Source organism: Calypte anna, chromosome 19, assembly GCF_003957555.1.
Source record: "Calypte anna isolate BGI_N300 chromosome 19, bCalAnn1_v1.p, whole genome shotgun sequence".
NCBI lineage: Eukaryota > Metazoa > Chordata > Aves > Apodiformes > Trochilidae > Calypte > Calypte anna.
Genome location: NC_044264.1, coordinates 6699928 through 6723419, shown reverse-complemented (window position 1 = coordinate 6723419; position 23492 = coordinate 6699928). Strand labels below are relative to the sequence as shown.

Genomic DNA, 23492 nt, shown 5'->3' with positions numbered 1-23492 from the left:
GCCTTTCTTCCATGGACAGAACTGGTTTGGTTTGATGAGGGCTGTTGTTGCCAAGAAGTGAATGGATATATTAGTGGAATAGGCATCTAAATCTTCCCCTGCCGATGGCAATGTTCAGCATCCCAATGTGACCTTGGTGAAAGTTCTCTGGCATGTTACTTTCCCCTTTATTTTATCTCCCTTGCTGTGTAGCAGCTTTTCTTACAGAGAAGATTCTGAGCTACTGGAAATCTGTCCTCTCTTCACTTCCTTTCTCCAGAAACATTGTCAGCATAACACCCAAGCTGCTTAAATTGACGCCTGAATATTCTGCTTTTGCACAATCAGGAGGCATTCAATGAAGCAGCAAGATGAGAAGAAGTTGAAGATTTAGGACTGACATTTTTAGACACTTTTCAATCCATAATTTTGAACATCCTCAGTGAGGAAGGTGCAGGGCCTCCTTCACATGGGATGCCTCTCTGTGTGTGCGTGTGTGTTAAACATGCATCGAAGGCTATAGTGCAGGGGAAAAATGTGCTTAATAGCCATCAGGTTGCAGCATGGGGCTGTTCATATTTCAGGTTCTCATTTGAAAACTCTAGGAGCAAAATCTAATCCTGCACATTCCTGGAGAGTTTCAGAGCGGCGAGATGGAACCTTTTTTCCCATGCAAATTATGGTAAGGATTATTCAGTGTTTAAAATCTGGTTTATACTGTCTTCTGAATTGCATTTAAAATAAACATCTGGAGAGCTTTTTGATCTCCTGTGCAAGACTGTTGTCTGCCTCACTCACAGAAATGACTTCTGCTTAATTTTTACTGAAAGGCAAAGACCTAGATCATTTCAGCCCAAAGGCAGTCTTAAGTGTTCACCTTCTGCAGTCAGAAATTTCCACAAACATGCAGCCTATCTGGCAAGATATTTTAAATCCTTTCTATTAGGGAGGGTGCTATCTGGAGGGATCTGTTTCTTCTGTGCTGTTCTGTGTGATCTGCAAGGCTGCTACCAGCATTGCAATTTGTACTTCTGCAAAACCTCGTTATCCCAGTGCTGAGCACGTTTTGGAGCGGTTGCATCGTTCGAGGAGAATTATGGCCTTGTCCCTTTGCAGCTTGCAGTACAAAGGCTTCCTGGAAGATTGCCACAGTTTGTTGTTCTCCCACATTCAGAGCGGTGTCACACTGGGAGTGATCAGTTATTTATTCAACATATAACATTTGTAATACGTTTTCTCTGATTTGACAGGAGCTCTCCTCTGCTCTTCACTGGAGACTGAAAATGTGTGCCTGTGGCGAGAGTGCTGGGTCTGTGCTTCCTTTGCCTTTTTGGCTTTGAAATAGGTTCCTGTTGCTCTTTGGCAAAGCCTGAAGAAGCAGTCTGTGGAAGCAGTCTATTCAGAGCGAGAGTGACTTTACTTCTTTGTTTTCCCTCTGTATGGGATCAACTGGTCCCAGATTATGTGTGAAATAGTTAAATTTTAGCCCACATCTGTAGGATGTGATTTCTCCCCCTCCCCTCAGGTCGCTTTGATCAAATCAAATAAGAATACAGTGCTTTCATTTCTAGTTTTGTAGTTTCAAAGACACTCTCTTGACGTGCTCTAGCGGTCTGGACCCAAGTCCCTTTTTTTTTTTTTTTTTTTTCCTTAGTCCAAAGGCACACTGTGTCTTGCACCTTTCTCTGTATCAGCAGTTGCAATCTGTGTTAGCTTTCATCTGCATCAAAAGACAAATGGAAGAGAGCACAACACTGCAGGAATGGGAAACACGCTTACATGTGCAATGGAAATATGTACTCCTTATGTTCACGTTGACACATGGAGTCCAGACCAGTTTCTCTATTGGAAATCTGTAGCTTGTACTCCCAGAAATAGGAGTTTAGAATTTAGACTTTGAAGGTTGGTTAATCCCCCCAGTGTTTAATACCAACAGAAATATTTCTGTGATGTCAAGCCCTTCTATGTGCTTTCTCTTTTTTTTTTTTTTTTTTTTTTTTCCTTATGTCAAATATACAAAGCAGGACTCAATTTGAGAAATTATCATTCAAACACTCTGTAAGCACTTTAGTCTGCTTTGTGAGCATCTGAGCACATGCCCAGGCTGAAATACGCTGAGCTGCTGCTTCCTGACCAGCCTGCCAGTGCTGCTCAGCATGAAGAGTGGCAAGAAGGCTTCTGGCCACACAGACATAGGAGAATTTGGAATTTTGTCTGGTGTCCTTAAAAGCCACTACTGACCTGCCTACTGGAAAACCATATCTGCAGATCTCCTACTTGACTGCATCCCAGGAGAGAGGATCCCAACTTAGCTGTACTAAGTTATTCCCAGTTCCTTGTGAGACGAGCGCTCTGGTCTCTATCATCCCCATCAAAATCCCAACCGTGTCAGATGGTGTTGGTAATGTCATGGTGTGCATTACTTTTTCAGAGCAGTGGTGCTTAAAGCAAAGTGTGTCTCTCCTCACATTAAGGAGTCAGATGCAGCTATTCAAAGCAAGTTGATAAATAGCTTTTCATTAAGTGTCTGAGTGCCAAGGGGTTCAGTGTGTGTTCCAAGGAAAAAAATACATTAATTACAACTTCTGTAGAGCATTTATCAATCACATAGTTAAAAACTACTAATGTAGTTAATTGAAGGTAGAAAAATCTACCTTTTGAATTTGTTGACTGTAGCAATTCCACGGGTGGGAAGACAAATTGTCTGGAAATTAGAGTCAAGCAATACTTTGGGGATTGCCTGAGTTAGCAGTCTCAAGTATACTCTTGAGCAGACTCTAGCACAGTTTTCAGAGGGGTGTGCTGCTTTACAGGGTGACATGCATCCTGGAGATGAGGGCTGCTCATGGCTGCAACAGCCCAGGATATCGTGAGTTTGCTGTTTGTGCCAACAGGTTTGCGCCACATTTGCTGTTGAGGTACAGGCTGTGGTAGCAGTATGTGTTCAAACCCACGCAGCCAGGTTGTGTTTAGCATGTAGAGGGATGTCTCACTGTTGTACAGTTACAACTGCCTCTGTGTCCTGCCCATACAATTTATTATTGTGTGTGCTGGGTGTTTTGGGTTTTTTCAAAGAAAAACCCAAGTGTAGGAGGGAGGAAGAATGCACAAAAGCAAGCAAAAAAACCTGCTCATCTGTTGTAACGTGTGAAAAAAGACATCTTTTCTGAAAGCAAACTTTGGATAATGGTGATGTGTTGATCGCTGCTGAAGGAAGCAGGTGAGATTGTTCTGAAGTTGTTTTATCAGGCCTGCAGACAAAAATCTCTGGTGCTTGTGGTGTGCAGGGGATTTGAAAACATCTTGCACCCTCCTGTTGCTTTTCCTGTGGCTGTTCTGAACTGCCAGCCATGCAACTGGCTGGTTTTCATGCTTCTCAGGAGAACACAGGATAGCAGAGATTTTTACAGTAGCTCACAGTTAATATACTTTTTGTTCAGTTGTTATGAGATGGCCTTTGAGTTTCTTGGAAGACTGATAAGGACACTAAGTCTGGGTCAGGACAAGCCAGTGGGGCACCTGCACCTCATCCTGAAGGTTAATGGGAAAATGCTGTCCCAGTGTCTGGTCCAGCTCAATGGCTTGTATTTTCTGCTGGTGAGTGTTTGGTACTTGTGTTGCAGCTTCTGTTTGAGGTTCTGAGAATACTTTTCATCTTTATGGCAGGCTGCATGGTATCTCCAGATACAGAAGCAGCTCTTATCTTACCCTTACAAATGGTAAAATGTGCATAGAAGAGTTGACACATTGATGGTTGGTCCGGCAGGAAGCTCTGGCACTATCTGCAGCTAGACAGAAATCTCCAATTTTGTATCTCCAATAAAAATCTGCTGTGTATTTCTTCACTTGCTTTGTAAATAGGCTGGTAAAGTTTCACTGTAGGTGGGACCTTAATTTGGTATCCAGAGAGCTAAATACTAAAGCAAACAACTGTCAGTGTGATTGTACAAGTCCAAATGGTGCACGTGTGTAAGCAATGCAAACTGAAATCCATCCCCAATGAGCCTTGCCCACCTGTGTGCACACAGCACACACCTGGCACCTGGTCTGCAAGTGAGTCACATCTTTTCTTTTCCTAACCTGGAAGTTTTGTGGTTTTTTTTTTCTTTTTTTCTTTTTTTTTTTTCTTCTTTTTCTTTTTTCTTTTTTTTTTTTGCTGTGTATGACGTTAATTCATTCCGTCTCACCTTATTTGCAAATATTTCTCATTTCCAAGTGAAACTATTTTTTAAATGGGACTCTAAGCATATTTTTCTGGATCTAACAAATGTCTGCTTTGTTGTTTGTGTCTTGCATAGAGGTAAAAATTGTTCAAAGTTAGCTCTGAAAGAATGTTTTTTTAAAAATAATCAGCTTGTAATAAACAGGGGAAGATAGCTACTTTCCCACTCAGAACTGTCATAATATGTAACTTCTAGCAATATTTTAGAAGGAAAAACTGTCATCCTTTGTCATGTGCAGCCACAAGGATTTCTGTAAGTCATGATTAAGGCTTTAATTCTGGGCTTTTATAGAGGCAGCGTGGAACGAGAGAAGATAATGATAATGGTGATCTGTGCAAAGCAGCCACTGGTGAGGGAACTGTTTCATGTTCCCTTTCCCTTTTGCCTAGGTGGCTGCTTGCTGTACTTAAGAAAAGCTTCCTTTTCAGATCAGGGGAGGCATGAAAGTTGAGATGGAAGAATTCTGGCTGAGAGTAGCATGAGGAAGCTCACAGCTCTCACATCTCCCTTGTGGTAAAGTAAACCCCAGAATTTAAACCTCATGCTTCTTGCAGATATTGAACACGAAGGAAAGCTGCTTGTAACACCATGGCAGTGAACATTCTTGCTGATGATGTTGAGGTTAAAACTGCAGACTCTCCACTATGGGAAAGGGGTCAATGTGTATTTTGGTTTCTTATCACTTGAAGGCAGAAGGAAGTTGTGTACAAGGATGGAGAATGTCTGTTGGTGGGAATGTGTGTTGCCTCCACTGGGGTATGTGTTAGCAGCATCCTGTAGTTCGGTAGCTGCTGGGCTGTTACTGGTTTTCTTTGGATGGAATTAATCTCTGGTGACCTTAATGCTGCCCTGTGCACATGGAAACGGGCTCAGTAGTATCTGTAAGTCAGTGCCATATATTATAGTGGCTGCTGTGATATTACAGATGCTGCTGGAGTGCGTAGGAGGAAGGTGAATTTAGTTTGCCCTGAGGATAATGGATGCTTTGGAGGAAGGAATGTTAGTTTGCACCTCCTGTATCTTGTTGGAGGAAATGGTGTTTTCTTGGGAATGTTACAGTGACTGGTAGGGAGTCTGGTTTGTGTTTTGAAAATACAAATGTAAGCCTGATCCTGGGCAAGTTCTGTTTTTTTTATGACAATGCTGTATTTGCCTGGTCTCTTCTCTTAATTGCTGCTGTTCAGCAATAACATCCTTTGCTCCCTCTCCTAAATGACCATGCAGATTTATGGACTACAGCTCAGTTACATCCCAGACTGTTTCTTCACATCCCTGATTCCCACCAGTACAGCATTAAAAACTTGGAGTTGGAAGTTACCATATAAAAGGAGAAAGAGAATTAATTAATGGTCAGGGTGCTTTAGTGTAGAGAAAATTCAGAGGCGGCAGATACAAAGTTATTCAAATTGCTTTTAACTTCAGGCAGGTTGATTTTCCTATTCCTTGCATATGTTCCCATGGTAAAAGTAGTATCTCATCTGTCTCACAACTGACCACTAGCATATGTGTTTCAAGCACAGCCAGAAATAATCCTTTGAAGCTTTGGCCAGGCCATACAATCGTTCTGACTTGTCTTTTTTACATCTTTCCTTCACCTTAGACACAGCCTGCAACACCTGGCAAGACCTACTTATGCCTGTGTTGTCTGTTAGCTCCTGCCACGTTGCAGAATATGGAGTTAAATCTAAAAATAGGCTTAAAAAGAGGTGAGGGCTTTGAGCAAAGTAAAATAAGCCACTGATTTGGGTCATGAAAGGGAATTGATGTCACTGGTACTTCGTTGCAGCTTTCTTGAGCCTAACAAGTGCTGTTCTGAGCCACCAAAATGCGGAGGAGCCGTGGTGAGCAAATGGCTCTCAGAGGGAAGCAAGGTCTACTTCCAGTTCTCCCCAGGAGACTGCCTGGACCATGACCTTGTAAGCCTGATGTTAAAAGTCAAGGTTGCTGTTGAGCACTTTCATTTATCTTCATGGTCTTCTTCAGCGGTAGAAAACTGTCATCCAGCCCTGTCCTTTTAACAAGGGACAACCACAGCACTGGGTGATTAAATGCTTCATCGAAAATTATGTCAGGAACCTGTGGTGAGGCAGATACTTCCCTCAGTCTCTGCTGTCATAGGGGTAGCCCCTGATCAGGAGATGAGTCTTTCTAACATCAATCTGGCCAAAAAACCCTAAGCCACTGTAAAAGGAGCTGTGTGCCATTTTTACCCTGGTTCAGAGTGGTTATGTGGCTTCAATAATGTTTGTTAAGTGCTTTGATACGCCTTGGTGAAGGGCATAGTGTTAATAATTAAAATTGGAAGGAAGTTCTAAAGTAGTATGGGGGATGATGACCACTTTCTGCTCTGTTAGTTAACAGAAATGCAAAATATAAATGGACAATTCAGCAGGAATTGAGTTTTAACACTCCCTTCCCCCCAGCCACCTGCATGGGCTGAGCACAAGACCCAGATAATCATCCCCCTCTGCAGCGGAGATGAAAGAAGCTGGTCCTGGAACAGGAAGGCTGTTGCACGTGTGAAGTTGGGTAATTTACCATCACTGAAAACCTTTTGAGTTTGTATCTTTACACACCCCAAAAGTACATTATTTTTACTGGTATTGGCAGCACTGGAGGGGCTGATGAAACCGCATCTCGTGACATGAATCTTGTGTTTCCGTCCATGTAATTTAGAGGATGGTAAAACTGAAACTTGTTTTTGAAACTACTCCTTTGCTTGTCTTTGAGTATTGTGGAAGGGTGTGTTTGGTGAGGATGAGCCCTCCTAATAGCTTTATCTTGGGCCCAGCTCACAAGCTGTTTGCAGAATTGTGCTGTGATTTGCAGCCCGTGAGAGCAGCCTTGTGTTTATCCATTTTCTGCTAGCAGTTTCATTTGCAAGTGCAGGCAGGAGCAGGCTTCTTGCCAGCGACAGCTTCATTCAGATTAGGGCTTAGTTCAATTATGTCCAATTAACTTTTATTGCAGATAGCAGTGATAATTACTTGCAAGTCAATTTTTTGGCCGTGGTTATCCAAGGCTAAAGTCTGAGCTTGATGGATTTTAAATAACTGAAGTGGTGTTATAGCTTTTCCTCCTTTGTTTTTTCTTCTTTAGGCCTCAATTAGATGAAAGGTCAGAAGTAAAAATCCATCTTGCAATTAAAGCCAACTGTTCTACTCTACAGCAAATGCGTAGTATAGTGTTTTTAAAATAATCTTTTGGGAATGGCCTAAAAAAAGGCTTTTTAAAACTGTAAGATCATAACCTTGAGTTTGCTGCTGCTTTATCCAAAGAGTGCATTTGATGGGGCTGATGCCACGTGTGGCAGGACCTGCCTGCCTGGAGCCAAGAGCTGCTGCTACCTTGGCTTCTTCACTGCCCTACATCCTGCTCAGAATTGGCTCACCTAGAACCTTTAGTGATAACCCTTGGGCATGGGGAGTGTGGTAGGAACAATACTCCATTTAACTGTTTTTACCCCAAAGCTGCTTCATTTTCTCCCCTGCTGAGTGTTGCCTTGCCAGCTCAGGGAGAGTAGGCAGAGCTGTGCTGCAGCAGGTCCTTCCCCTTCCCCAAGCACCCCATGTGTGTTAAAATTCATTCCACCTTCCTCTCTGAACTATTTAATTTTGTTGCCTGAGTTAACGTTATAAATGGAGGTCAGCCTAAGAGGTGAAATGGCTTATAAGCAAAATCATAGTTAAATTAAACTGCAAGAAGCAAAAATTGATTTTGATCGAAACCGTTGCAGGGCTCTACAAAAGGTCCACCTGAATGCAGAAAGCCAAAAGGTCCTGTGCTGGCAGATGCTGACAGTGCACTCTGCTCATTACAAAAGGCGACTCTCTATGTTCAGTCTTCCTACTTATTTCTTCCCCAAGTACACTCAATGCTATTGTGATTTATTGCCATTTCAAAAGACTACCGCTCTGCGATTATTTTTGCAGTTTTCCATTTATAAGACATTAAGAGGATGTGATACTGGCCGGTGATGAATACAGTGCTAATTTTGGTAATGTTCTTCTGGGAAACACTAAGATTTATCTCTGACTCTACAGGAGTCCTGGGAAAGGGCCATTCGGGTAAGTGCCCCTAGAATCAATGGGGCTTTGGGGCTTGGAGAAAGGCGGGGATCCTGGAGGATCACCCTGGATGCTGTCAAGCAAGGCACAGCTGGCTGGTAGGAATGATACTGAGCACTGCGGTTGGTGGGGGGTTCAGCATCTGTGGTTGACGCAAGCAAATTTTTGAAACCTCTAGATTTTAGGTTACTTTAGGATAGGCAAAAAGAATGAGTCTCATTTGGGTCTTGAGAAGCGTGCCAGGGGGGAAACGAGACACTGAGTTTTCCTTTGGAGCATGAAAATTGGCCTGGATTCAATTATGTTTCCTGGCAAGTTCTTACAGACAGTTGTACCAAAGAAACTTCCCAGCCTGAGTTAGTTTTTGTTGTTTTGCAGGATTTCTATATGCTGAACTTGGAATGTGCTGTGTGGGCTTGGGGGTCGCCGTAAATCCCAGCAGCAGTTCTGGAATTTCATGGGGCTACCTTGTGAATAACAAGGGCAAACGAAGCGTAGCAGTCAGCCGCAAGCGCTTAAAAACCCTCTCATGGCTGCTGGGACCCCAGGGTGCTGGAAACTTGGAATAGATTGGAGCTTTTCTTGTGTGTGTGGGTAGATGCTTCTGCTTCCTCCCAGCTTCCAGCTTTGTGAACAAGCCTGCAGTTAATAGTGGAATTTCAAACACGCATGTTTACTTTCAGGAACCCAACTTTAAACTTCACCAGCTTGCTTTCTTTTCAGCCAGCTCAGTTTTCCATATTTCAAAGCAGGAGTGGTTTGTGGGGAGGGTTTTCTTCATGCCCTTGCCCTGTAAGGCCTCTTGGGATCTTTAAAACTTGGCAATAACTTGGCATATATGGTCTGTTGATATAATGATAAAGATGTTTTAGAGTATTGGAAATTTCCTAGTAGTACTGGGTTGCTTTAAACCTAGGTTTTACTCTAGCTTATAAAAGTTCCCCCCCCTGGCTGGAGGAGTGCTGGGTCTTGCAGAGGCAATGCTAAACTTTGAATATCAGTCAGAAAATAATACATCCTTTTAGTCCAGAAAGACGGTATCATGGTAAGTTTTACTGGAATGGATTCTTAGCTCTGCAGGGAGGGTGACCCTGGGCAATGGGTGGAGGTGAGCTCTTCTGTCCTGCCAGTGAGCCTTGGAGGAGGCAGGACTTCCTCTGAAAATCAGCACAGGGGACACTTGCACTGCCTGGATCAAACACCACCCTGAGCTGCAGGTAAGGCTGAACGTGATGGTCATTGTGGGGATGTGACAGTTGTTTCCAGATCCTAAGCACTGCAAATCCATCTTAAATTTAACATTCTTTTGATTTTATTATTAATAAATCTTAGGAGGAAAAACTTCTGCTCATATGTCTAAACCTGCTGCTTCATACAGCATCCTGCAATATGTGTGCTCTTAAGATTATGTCCTGCAGCCACATTAGATTAAAATCACTTCAAAGGGGAGTATTTATTATTTATCCCAATCTAAAGATTGCTTTCTTCTAGGAATGTACTGTATCTTTTAATGTATATTTTCAAGACAAAGCACATTATTCTGTGTTTGGCACAGTATACTGAATGAGTTTAAAACACAATTTAAAAACTCAAACCCTGCATTGCCAGGTTGCCAGAGCCAACTGGTCAGCTTGCTCTCCAGTTTGCAGCTGACTGGTTTAGTGTTACTGAGCTGTGTACAGTGGAAAAAAAAAACTCAGTTCCTGATTGACTGCATCCATCCCTGTTCCCTCAGTAACACAGGGAGTTTTGCAGGTGCTGCTGCCTACACAACTCACCACCGTGGAGCCAAGCAGGCTGGTGAAGTCTTGATGTGCCAATTTCAGTTTATCTCCCGCACTGGACTAATTAGAAGCAATAAAGCCAAGCTCAGGAGGGGATGATGGGCCCAGCTGCCTTTGTGTCAGAAGCCTGTCCTGCCAACATGAGGCTGTGTGTAACCACAGTTTGAGGCAGCTATGGATGTTCATCTCAATCCCAAGCATGGTCCATGTGGGGGATTTTGGTTCGTGTTAGGTGAGTGCTGTGTTGGAGCAGTCTCCGTGTGCTGGCTCACACTGAAGATCAGTCAGGAGAGGAAGTAGTAGTCAGGTGCTGAGTATCTCAAAGGGAATAAATGTTAATTAATTTCTATAAAAGAAAATGAATGGGCTTATTTGTAAAGGCATTTCAAATGCATTTGTTTTCACATACTTGAGATCTTGGTTTTGAAAAGCTGTATTAATTTCATGGAGAACAAAAACTAGAGCAGGATTTTAATTATAATATGGAATTCAGCGATGCAGTTATGGTCAGCACTTCTGTGTAAGTCTGAATTCTTTTTTTAATGCTCAGCAGTGACCTAGATGGCATCAATTTTGGTTACTGCAAATCAAGCTAAAAGAATTATTTTATGCTTCTACTTAAAGTAATTTTTGTAAGTCCAGTATTTCCTTTAAATTATTACTGCCACCCCAGTCTTTTATGAACCTTTGGCATTGCCTGAAATGATTATCTGCCTGCGGGAGCAACTTCCCTTTATAGCCCCCTCTAAAACATCTCTCTCTATTTTGGAACTAAAGCTTCTGTAAATACGTGTTTTGACCTTCAAAGAAACACATCTGTCTTATTGCAGAAGCCTGGCTGTTCTGAGTTGAATACTGTGACCACTCTTAATCACTTGTTCTTTCTCTTAATGTGCCATTATCCTGTTTATTGCTGTGTGCGTGGCACTGAGCCTCTCTGTGCCACTTCCAGCAGGAGCTTTGCTGTAGGAGTTGCAGTGCTCAGGCTATAGCAAATGTGAATGATGGAGCAGGTGAGCAAACCCTCCATCTCTCTTGTTGTCAGGAAGGGTCCTCATTCAGTCACAGAGCACGGTGAGTGCAGTGCTGCACTGCAGAGCCCTTTTTTCCAGCACACAAACTTGCCATCAGTTAAGTAGAATTTTAGACACTGAACTCCTTTGACTGTGCAAGGATGGGAAGTAATCCTGGGCTTGCGTCAGGTGTTCCTGGAGTAACAGGTAGATGCTTCTGTGAATATGGGAGTGGTGTGATCTGGTGGTTTTCTGGCTGCAGTGAAGGCTCTTTATTTTGTTTGTCTGCTTTTCACTGAGAAGTAGGTCCTGGTTATGCCGGTCTTGTGAAGATGCTGAAATGAGGAAAAAAAGAAAATACAATTATTATTTTTTTTCATGCTGACTGGGTGTTTCTATTGCTTACTCAGGTGAAGCTCTGACAACTCACAGTGGTTTTTGTCTTTTGATTAAAAGGAGCTGGATTTCTGTTTTTTCTTTTTGGTCTTGCTGGGCATCATTTGGAGTAAAAAATTGCTGCACACAAGCTGTTCCCAAAATTTCACTCGACGTTGCATACTCATAGTAGTGAATGAATCTCAACCATAAAGGTTGAGCAACTTTTCAGTCCCTAAAGCAATTCCTGTAAACTGTGGCTTTGACAAATCTTCAGCCATAATTTCTGAACATCTTCTGAAAGACTCCAAAAACTCCACCTACAACAGAGAAGAAAATCCAAGTTTCAACTTTTTTTACAAGTCTTGAACTTATAGTACTGTAGATTATTGCTGTCTCTTAAGGGTGAACTGAAGGCTGAATGTAAATTTGTTCTCTTGGTGATGGCCAGTGTCCTCAATTGGTTTTAATTGCTCTTCACAGTGGCACCCAACGGGCTTGCTCAGCAACACTTGCTCAGCTTTTGAGAGCACTCACTAGTTTTCATAAATTAATATTTGTGTAAGATACACTGGCAGCTGGTTTAATCCAAGATGGTTTAACTGAGATGCATACAAACATGGAGCTAATTGAGTTACACACAGTAATTGCTGTGCTATGGGTAACCTTTAAGTCTGCTGCATAAGTGCAGGTACTCTTTGAACAGTCTGACTTGTGACAATGGCTAGAGGTTAGGTTTCAAATTAAAGTCTTTAAAATATGTCTGTGGAGAAATCAAGTTTTGGAGCTTTCTGGAGCAGGAAGGCAGTGGTACTATCCAGGAGGCAGCACTGATGTTGCTGCATCAGGTGTCATCCAAAGGTTTTGTTTGCATCACTTACACAGTCCTCAACAGTGCAGCTCCTTCAGAAGCTGCCTCTGCAGCTGTGGCTTCTCTTGCTGCTCTTGAGCTTTCTGTTTCACCTGTCTTGATCTTTCAATGCCTTCCCAGTTGTTTTAATTGGGGTTTTGAAACAATGACTGACATCAAACCAACCTTAAGCTGTTGAAGCCTTCAGCTCTGTTCATGTTTTGGGAGTCATATCACAAACCCCAGGCCCTTTCTAACTGTTCCTTAGGTGTTTTGACAGAAGCATTCCCCGTATAGGAGCACTGATGCTTGTGGAGATCTGGGCAAGAGGGAGAAGTCAACTCATTCTCCAGCCACCCAGTTTCCCAGAGTTTTCTCAAGTGCTTGTGGCTGGCTGTGGTTTGCCTCAGTAGCTGCAGAAGGGCGATTTGAGCAGGAGCTTGGACCAGGTGGCTTCCAGAGACCTTGTTCCAACTCTATTTTCTCACCATACATAGTCCTAGTAATGTTGGTTAGCTTTGTTGGTGGGAACCCTCCTTGTATCTGTTTGCAGGTGATGGGATTTGAGAGTAGCTTTGCAGTGTTTATACAGAAAGAGCTTTAGTGCTCTTTGCTTTCATTTTGAGGTGTGGTATCATAAATGGTGACCCTGTGCAGCAGAGGGTGGTGGCACCTCCGTAGCCTCTTTGTGCAGAAGGCACGTCTTGCCATTTGTCTGACCCAGAGCCGCGCAGGTTAGCGAGCCTCCTGTGAAATGGAGGAAGTTGTAGCCATTCATCTTTCAGCCTAATGGACCACAGAAATTACAAGCTGTAGCATGCAGCTTAATCTTGCCACAAGGCAGAGTGCTGCATACTTTGCCTTCAATTTATGCATGCCGTGCCTTTTTATTAAATGTAAAAGAGCAGTTGACAGGATTTCTCCAGAGGACTTGCTTTGGCCATACCTGGTAGATAGCCAGTGCATTTCAATATGTAGTAAAATGAATTACAGTGGTTTCTTTAACACTCATAACAGCTACCTTTGAAATCTGAGGATGGAAGTACAGATTATCCTCTGTGTGTCAAGCAGCAGAGGAGAGCGAGACGGCTGTTTTAGTTTTAACCCTGCAGGTGACCCACTTCTTGAAGTATTTCTGTTGCCGTTATGAGATGCAGTGAGGTCGGGAGTTGCAGTCTCACATCTGTGCTTGGTCAGGCCTTCACCCAGGGATGGCTCTTTGCCGCTTTCTTTTCTCTGTTCCTCCTTGTATTATAACTTTGAATTGTCTCTCTGTTGTTGCAGTGTGCAGAGGAGTGAATGGCCCATGTTGTGTTAGTGCCTGTCTGCCATGCTGGCCTGTCTGCCAGGACCAGGTGACCTCTCCTTTCAGCTTCTTTCTTACACGCAGATGAACACTGGACTTCAGAAATGTGAGTGACGTTTTGTCTGCAGGATGTGGTTAACTGTTAAATCTGGCTCTGGTACAGCTGTGACATGAACGTTTTAGGACACAGTGGAAAAACTGTTTAATGTTAGAGCCTTTCTTTTGTTATGCCTTCAAGGCACCTATCAGTAATGGCTCTGAGAAATGGCTGTGGAGGTTCACGTGTGTGCAGCAAGCTCTCCCCCTTTCCTGGCTTTATAAAGGTTAATTTTAACCACAGCAGGACAAAATACAAGTGAGGTTTCTGTGAGATTCGTGCCTCTTTGCTGAAAACTTTGTACCTAACGTGCCAGCTGACTTGCTTCTTAACACAACTTTTTCCTGACTCTTTTCACTTGCATTGTTTAGTTACTTGTAGACAGCAATAAAAGCTGGATCAGGCTAATGCAAACCTTTGAGGTCAGCAGCTCTGTTCTACATACCTGGGGCATACTGCAAATATTAGTCATCTAGGCTAAATTACTAAAGTTCAAAGTTTCCATCTTCTTCTGATGTCTTTTTAGTGCCTCTGAAGATACGTCTGCAGAGTACGCTGATAATTCCTTTTTGATAACTTCAGACATTTTTCTGATAGTTGTATTTTTAAGAACAAAGTGTGCTTGGAAATGTAAGTTTACTGGCTAGAGATTTATAAGTCTTGCTCTGGCTCTCCTCTTTATCACTGAGCTGCACATTGATTGTTCAGCTGAAATTTCAGAAATACCAAGGTTCAAGTTCTGTGTACTTGATTCTTAATGCTGTGATCTTCCTCTTACATTTGAAATGTGCAATGGGACATCTCCATGCCCTCAGTTTGCTGATGGACTTGTTACTCTTTATAAGCCAAATAATTTAAAGTCCAGTTGTAGCCTGGAGTTGTAGTTTTAGTATATTAAGGCTCTTGTGATGCTACTGAAAACAGGTAAGAGTTTTGCAGTTACAGGTGACTTGAAGTCCTGTCAGAGGTGAAGGACACTGTTCACATTACACACATGTGCTCCCCCCAGTACTTGCATGGCATTTATGCCAACTCCACTGGACTGATAATGGGAGTGACATTTTTGGCAGTAGTAAAAATCTTGACTCACAAAGGGACTTCCTTCATTGGCATCAAACTTGGCATTGCTCTCCTTTCACTTTTCTGTTTCCAGTTTGAGCTTTGCTGACCTCAACACCTTTACACAAAAGGTGAGCTGCTGTGGGTCCTTGCATTACACAGCTCAGAAAGCTTAGTTCTAAAAGCAAATTGTTGAGGTTCATGGTGAGGGTTGCTGTGCATAAATCAGGTATTTGCTAATTACACGTTTGGGAGGCAGCATGCTGGTATGTGGGCAGTTTCTTAAGCTGATGGTACCTGATGCTGTTTCTGAGAACTGCTGATCCCCATGCTGAAAGCATTGCTGGATCCTGCTTAGCAAAGAGCTTTGGGTACTGCATTTAAAAGAATTTGGGACATAAAGTAGCTGGCAGGCACTGGCTGGCAGTGGTAATGCTCAGCTGTTCCAGTTTGTTCTGATTTATATCAAAAATTAAGCTGCTCCTGCAGACCTTGCTCACGCCTGCTGCAGATGTGTGTAAGATTAATTGGTGCATTTCTCTCCATGCTGTATATGCACAAGTAGCCTAGCCCCTGGCCAAAGGAAAGTGGAGTTAATGAGCATTTTTAATGAGCGGTGACTTGTGACTTTTGATGGAGGGTTGGAAGTGGGCTTTAATGATAGTGCAAGTGCTTTTATAAAAGGCTCAGAACTCCATGTGATAGCTTTTATTCAGACTTACAGTGTTTGGATTAATAATTTTATAAGTGTAGTTTTCTTGATCAGATTTCTTATTAATGCTTAAAAATCCACATTAGCTCAGCTGTCTTTTTTTCACTTATTAACTTTCAAACAAGAGGCCCTTTTCTTAAAGGTGGTCTGTGCAGTAGGAGTTTTGTAGACCAATATGCACCTATTTTTTCCTTTAGAAACTGATCACCATGTGACTTCCAATTTCAATATATTCCTTTGAATCCCAGCCTGCATCACAGGAAAGGCTAACCCTCAAATCTGTCCTTGTCCTCACAGGGAATTTCTCACTGATCCTGTATTGATTCTCTTCCCTTCCTCCCAGTGACTCCAGTATAAACCTGACCAGTTACTCGGGATACTTCAGGCAAGATCGTTCTGGCAGTGTCCTTTCAAGGAGTGAGGGCTCTTCCTGTAAAGCCTGTAGAGAAACTGCTGCAGTTGAGATTTTTATGTAGAAGATGGGCTTTTTTTTTGCCTGTCCCAGTGCTGATGCTCTTGTTAGGGTAGCAATCCTGAAGGCCTGTTTGTATTTTGCTTAATGTTAATAAAAATTTAACCATAGACATCTTTAAAATCAGTGGGGTTTTAAAGCCTTAGAATTCACTTCAAAAATGCTACATTAGTGCTGAGGTGAGGCAGAGAAATATATCTCATTTCATGATAAAAATAGCTGCAACAGTGAGACAGGCACAGGAATGTGACCAGATGAATTGGTTGTCACAGGATTAGTGGGAGTATGAACTTGCAGTTCACCAGTTTCTTGGGGTAATTGGTCATATGCACAGCTTTACCTTACAGTAAACATGAAATAATTACTTTTCAACCAAAGTATTCTGCCTTGCATTTATCATTAGGTAGCCTTGTGAAGCTTATCCCATTATTTTCTTGATGGAGCTTGTTCATCTGCCATCCTCCTCCTCATTTTATGACCTATTCCAGAATTCTTGCACTTCTGATAAATGGATTCTAACACCAGCATTTTCTTTTGGTCTATTCTAGCTGATTTTCTATTCACTTAACAACCAGAACCTAACTGTTCTTTACTGGTTAGTAGGACATTTGTATGGGATATTCAGGTCCCAACCCTGTAATGTCTTTCTCCTCATTTTTTTTTTGTTGCTTTAATTATTCCAGTCATCAAATCTTGTCTCTGGAACCACACTACCAAAGCACATTTTAATCAGCACATTGGTATACTCAGGAATACATCACCTTGGTCAGACCTAAGTAGAACAGCTGAGTTAGTCTGTAGTAAAAGGAGCATAACCTTGGCTGCATGCAGAACAGGTGCTGTTGGAAACGGTGGTTGGTTTCAGAAGATCTTGTCTGAGGGATTTTGCCATTTGGTAGGATGCCAAACTTGATGTTTTTCCATCATTTCAGTTTGACTGAGGGCTTATTGCCTCTCATCAGAGGAAGGATTCCTCACAGATTCAGGATTACAGTCGTGTTGTAACTGTCAGCCACAGCCTGTTCAAATGCTGCTGTTTCCATTGGGTAAAAATATATTTAGTCCTTATATTTCCCACATATTTTTTTTTACCTCCTAATTTGCTGATATGCCTATAGAAATGTGAAGTAGGCTGGGAGATTTTGATGGTAAAAATATCTTAAAGTGGCTACTTAATTTTTCATCTGAAAATAAAAGCTTTGTGTGATGGTCTTGGTAACCTTAACATAAAAGGTAATACAGACAGGAGTGGGTTCCCGTGTCCATTGTTGATGGGTCATCTCTCAGGAAAGAAGCAGAACATAGTGATAAGAATGGTAAGAATGAAGATTGGGAAGCTCATGAAGGCCTTGGCTGTTGAGGCAAGGAAGGACTGGTAAATCCATCCATCTTCTTTCTGTTTGGAGCATAGCAGCTTGCTGAGAAGGGCAGATGTAAAGCACTTGCCTGCAGTGGCAGCTGCAGGGATATGAACAGAGAGGATGTTTAGGTTTGTATCTAATGAGCATTTCCTTTGATTAAGAGACAGGGTGGTGTGTGCCAGTGTTTGGGCAGCACGGAGAGTAAGAGTATAGCCAGCACAGTGGGACATGCTGTGCTAGAGATACAAGGCAGGCTGCTTGGCAAAGCTTCTGATTTTCACAGAAGACGTTTTTAATATTCTATAATAATCCTTTCTTTTGGTATCCATCCTATGTTGCATTTTCTGTCCCCTTCTGAGAGTGCTCTTGGATCAGTTCTTCACTTCCTCACCTGTTAAGACTTGGAAGCTGCAGCATGCAAAGAGAAAGGCAGCTGGTACTCTGACTTGAGCTATATTCAGGAGGCAATTTGTTTAAAAGAATCAGGAGGAAGAGCTGTTTCAGGAGGATTTTCAGGAGGAAGAGCTGTTTTCCTGGGAACATCAAGCTCTTTACTGGAGCATTAGATTTCCTTGGGTCAGAAGGGCAGATTTGAGGCTGGGGTGCTCTTGGGCTGCCACGTTTCCCGTTCTTTCAGCACAGCAGCAGATGGCGTGGGGATGTGAACATCTTAGCAAACAGGATGGATGTTTGGGGTTTTTTTTCCAGTTAACTATTTGCAAAGTGGGGAGAGGAAATCAAACAAAAGCAAAATCGGATTGTCAAAGCTGCAAGTCATTATTTGAAGATTATAAAATCTTCTGAAGCAGTAGTCCCATAGGAGTTAAGCAGCAAAACAGCAGTAGGGGAACAGACCAACTTTCTGTTTGGAAATACAATTATAGGAAGAGAAGCACGAGCATTTCACTAGATTTCTGAAGTTCTTTCCAGAAGCACTTTTAGCTTTTGTGGGCAAGGTAGGTATCTGGTAATACCAGGGGAGGGAGACCACACCTCTGTCTACAGAAGTCTTTTGTCTGTGTGTGGGGAATATAATGTTTTTAATCTGGTGAGGTAGTCACATAATTTTACTATGTGATGCTAGGATGTTGTCCTTAGCAAGGTGCCACACTGAAAATTCAGCTGAAGAAATAATTGCAAGCCATAAAGACTGAGTAGCCTGCTTTCATTTGCTGAACTTGGGCTGACAAGGGCTTCCTAATGGACAAAAAGACACTCAAAGTGCTTTCAGATGTCAGCATCTAGAAGATAAAGCAGATGTAAATGGAGACCTGAGCTGAAGTGCCTTGTATGGTTCCCACTCAGCATTACATGGGCTTAATGTTTAATTCATGACTTTTCTGATTTTGTATCACACGGTAAAGATACTGAGAATGGCTTGAAGAGGTGTGGGGAGGCAGTCTTAAGAGAATAGAAATCACGCAAGCTGTAGAAAGATTCCAAGTTGGAGACAGTCAGGTGTTAATAGCACGTTACCTATTTTTGGCCAACTGTAAACAGACTCCCCTAGGCAGGTCTTGCCTTAGGCTGAACTGGGGATTGTGTCAGTCACCAGGTAATAAAGGAAATGAGGTATCTGGCACAGGATCTGCTGGTCTGGGAAGATGAAGTTCTTGCCTCTTGATTCCTTGGAGATTTTCTGCCCATGTTGTGCAGCTGTCTTGCCCGGGGGGTTGATCCCTCGCTGACCAGAATGGGTATTGACAAATTTCCTTTTTTCCACAGGGGACACTACACAGAAAATGAGATCTGCACAGTATCCTACCCCAGCAGAATTGGATGCTTATGCTAAGAAGGTCGCCAACAATCCACTGACTATAAAAATTTTTCCAAACAGTGTCAAGGTTCCCCAGAGGAAACACATACGCCGTACTGTGAACGGACTTGATACTTCGGGCCAGAGGTACAGTCCCTACCCGTCTCAGGCCACCACGAAAACAGGCCTCCTGGCGATAGTCAAATCTCCAGCAAAAGGAATCATCAAAGACTTTGACGGGACACGCACCCGCCTGCTGCCGGAGGCGATGATGAATCCCCCTTCCACCCCGTACGTTGCACCTAGCACTTTAACCCACCCCCAGGCACTCGCCCGCCAGCAGGCTCTCCAGCATGCACAGACTTTGCCGCACCCCCAGAGCATCCCGCAGCCACAGGCTCTGCAGCACCCTCAGGGTATACCACAGCCACAAAGCTTACCCCACCCTCAGGGGATCCCGCAGCCCCAGGCGCTGCCGCACCCTCAGACCATGCAGCAGCCGCAGGGCTTGCAGCATCCTCAGCCCATGGCACACCAGACTCTGCAGCACCCCCCCAACCCTTTGCTGCAGCCGGGTTTACATGGAAGCAGAAAGATGCCGGATGCAGACGCGCCGCCGAATGTGACCGTGTCTACCTCAACCATTCCCCTCTCTATGGCTGCCACCCTGCAGCAGAACCAGCCACCGGACCTGAGCAGCATTGTGCACCAGATTAACCAGTTCTGCCAGGCCAGAGCTGGCATTAGCACTACCTCAGTCTGTGAGGGACAGATTGCAAACCCCAGCCCTATAAGTCGCAACCTGCTTATCAATGCAAGTACCAGGGTATCTACTCACAATGTCCCTACACCCATGCCTTCCTGTGTAGTAAACCCTGTAGACCATGCTGCTGCTGCTATTCCTCCTGCCTCTGTTAATGTGCCCATGGTGAATATTAACAGGGTGCCACCCGCCTACCAGAACGAAATCAAATCGGTCGCGTGGAACCAGCACCAGCTTGCGCATCTGCAGCAAATGTGTGGGGATGCTGCTGGGCCTGCTGGACTCGCAGGGAAGCACCCTCCGAGAGAGATGACAGGGCAGAGTTTTCCTGGCAAAACTTCCAACTACCCTCAAGAACTGTGCATGGGCCAGTCGTTCAGCTTGAAGCCCCCCATTGAGAAGCCAACGCCTTCTCCACCTGTGAACGGGTTGCAGGGACCCTTGCCATATACCAATGGGCATTATTTCCAGCCCATCTGGAATAACATTCTGCCCACGCCCAACAGTGACAGCTCTGGGTCCCAGGACCTCGCTATGCCTTTCCATGGGGGACAACAGGCAGGAGCGCCGCTAGATTGTGCAGGAGGAACTCATTACAGAGCTGGAGCTGGCCCATCCAGCCAGAATAGTGTGATGCAGACCATGGATTACCTGAGTGGGGACTTCCAGCAGTCCTGCTTCAGAGATCAGAGCATGGCTGTGCTGGGAAAAGTCCATCGGCCTCCCATGAACCGAGCACCTGAACCAACCGATAGTCGAAATCTTCATATTCAACACCCAGGGTATAGATAGGCTGCAGTCACTTTCACAGACAAAAAGTTATAGGTTTAGTCTTAATTTTAATTAATAAGCAAGGCGTTTTTAACTTGCAAACTTGTGTGATCATTATAGTAACTGTTGGAAGAAGACATACTGTATATTTAAAAGCTTTGCTTACATGTTATCTATCTCCTTTTGTGCATCAAATATTTGACATGCCTTTTGTTTCCAAGGATTTCATTACACTACTTCACGCCACAGCTGTTTCCTCACCGCAGAACCCCCTTTGTGCAGCTTTTTTTGCCTTCTGCTCAGTAGCTACTTGCTGGACTGATGTTGAGTTGCTGCAGGGTTTCGCAGTTGCATCTGTTCACCAGCTCCATAAAGAGCGAGGTAACGTAGCTGCTTAAATTTCCATCTCAATTTCCTCTGAAGATTAAGAGCAACAGAATTTGTCAGGAAGCAGGGCTTATTTTCAACTCAAAAGCCCATTTCATTAATGCATTAAACATTGACCATTTGCACTGTCTAGAGGCCTATTTAATTGAAAACGAAGCCCACGTTTGCAAAGAGCTAGCTAGGGGTATGTATTTAGGCATTAATTTAGGAAGAAGCTTTTCAGCTGTTTCTTGCCAGGACGCCCGCATTTATCGTTTTAGACTTTTTTTCCAAAGCCAAAAGTCTCTAGCTGATTTTTCTGACACTTTTTTATTTTTGTGGACAGGGTATGGAGGAGGGGGGGATGGCAGTTTTGGGACATAGGCAGTATATAGCTGCCCTCGGTAGCTGCCTTTTTTTTTTCCTTCATTTTTCTGCCTCGTATTTCCCTTCCCTGCTCCCCTTTCGCCAGCCTAAGAGCCAATTTGGTCTGAACCCCCTCGCTGCTAGGAGTCTGGCTGTCCTGACCTGAAGGGAATCCAGACCCACTGACAAAACTCCAAAAAGGGTTCAGCCACTTCTCGGGTAGCTAGAATTAATTTCAGGGCGAGGAGACGTAACTCGAGCTCGTCTCCGGTGCAATGAGCGGGGGCGCAGGGCATCGTCCCCTCCCGGCAGCGGTGGACAGGAGGGAGTTGATCTGAAGTGAAGCTCCACTCACAAGCCACTGTGGGACCAACAGTCCCAAATTCCTCTCCCATCAAAACACCCCAGCGAATTTAATGGAACAATTCTCCTCTCTGGGAATGAGCGAAAGCTATTTATAACATCTCTTTTTTTTCCCAGGGTCACGGTGCCTAACTCCTTCTGTTCCTTTCCCACGTCACTTCCAGCAGCCAGTGGGGTCAGTGACCATAGGACACTAACTGTTGGGTGTAACCTCAGCATCTTGTTCTCCTCGGTGTACCAAAACAGACCTTTTCCTTTTTAACAGCCAAATTTCTTGAAAGTAGAAAATTTCTCATCTCTGTTAATGAGACTAATACTTGAACAATAATGATCACAATCAAGTTTGGAAATTAAAAAAAAAAATTAAAAAAAAAAAAAAGGAAAAAATTAAATAATAATAATAAAAAAAAGAAATGCATTGATTCTTTATATGTACACTGGCTAAAAATATTGCTCTACACTGTAACTTTTAAGTGTAATATTTCTGTATGAATGTCGCCTGGTAGTGTGGGTTTGAGTAGCATTGTGTATGGGTGAACCCACTGGCCTCTGCCATCCACTGGCCTCCCTCACAGCCCTTTTGACAAACAAAGCCTTAAGTATTTGCTCCTTGAACTTTCCTTAACGAGCATGGTTTAAAAAAATCTTAAGACATAATACAAAATTTTAAAAAATAAAAAAAATAACACGTTTTGAAGTGACGTCATAGTTGGCTTAGAGATTCTTAAAAGTTTTTCGTAAATGGAAAAAATTAGAAAACATTTATTTGTATTTTTTTAATTTAGACGTGTAGTCCTGGGCTGTAACAAATATTTAGGTTTCAAAGCTTAGCAGAGTACGTTTTCTGACTCCTCGCGTAAGTTAGTACACTTATGTCATTATTTAAATTCTTTTAAGTGTACTATAAGCCGTTCTTTAGTGGTAACTCTTTAGCAAAGTTAAGCAATTTTACTAAAGACGGATTAAATTATGTGTTGGCTTGTGTTGCCTTATATTTAAAAAGGAAAAATTGCCTGATTGTGTTATGCCAAATGATAGCAACATGAAGTCCTAATTTATTGTTTATAATCGTATTCCTGCAGTCTTTGTGAAAACTGGTAAATATACATCTATGAAAGAACTAAAACCCCCGAGGCTTTTCATGCAATATTTTTCTGAATCCATTATTCTACTGGAAGCCAAGGTTCGAGTCTGAAGCTGCTTCCCTTACAGTCTCCCCGCCGTCTTCCCCATCCTTTTTCCCCAAACCGATCGAGGGCTGTGCTATGACTTTAACCTTTAGTCACTGTAAGGTGTTCTGCTACCTGAATACAGACCTTTTTACTAAATAAAAACATTGGCGTCTCCTCTCTTCAGTAGCCTGCTATGAATCTCAACCCAGACTGTTATTAAAAGCGATTTTTTCCCCCCTCCTGTTTTCTTCTCCTGAAAGAGTGTCTTAAATCCTGTGTGGTGGTGTCTGTGGAGGGGTTTGAGTGTGGGGAGGTGCTGGGGCTGACAGCAGGCTGCAGGGATCCCCGTGAGGGTTACACTGGGTATTGGGAAAAGTTTCTTTGTTAAACAAGTGGTCAGACACTGGAACAGGCTCCCCAGGGAAGTCACCATCCCTGGAGCTGTTCAAAAAACATCTGCATGTGGCACTTCAGGACATGGTTTAGAGGGTGTAGTAGTGGTGATGGGTTGGCAGTTGGACTTGATCTTAGAGGTCTTTTCCAACCTTAATGATTCTGTGGTTCTGTCATTGCTGTGGGGATCTCAAGGGCATCTCTGCCTGGTGCAGAAATGAGTGACCTGAAGGCCAGGGGACAC

The 23492-nt window shown here is 43.3% G+C and overlaps 1 protein-coding gene across 2 annotated transcripts in view; it reads left to right on the top strand.

The window, feature by feature from the left end:
* The window catches only part of FAM222B (family with sequence similarity 222 member B), a 36029-nt gene extending 12933 nt beyond the window's left edge, over nucleotides 1–23096 (top strand). The window contains exons 2-3 of one of the 2 annotated variants that reach the window (XM_030462491.1): nucleotides 13576–13703; nucleotides 19024–23096. In XM_030462491.1, the coding sequence (XP_030318351.1) occupies nucleotides 13622–13703; nucleotides 19024–20609 (1668 nt within the window). In that variant the 5' untranslated portion in view covers nucleotides 13576–13621 and the 3' untranslated portion in view covers nucleotides 20610–23096. The remainder of the gene's footprint in view (nucleotides 1–13575; nucleotides 13704–19023) is intronic. The other variant, XM_030462492.1, reaches the window with a different exon arrangement.
* The last annotated feature ends 396 nt before the right edge of the window (nucleotides 23097–23492 follow it).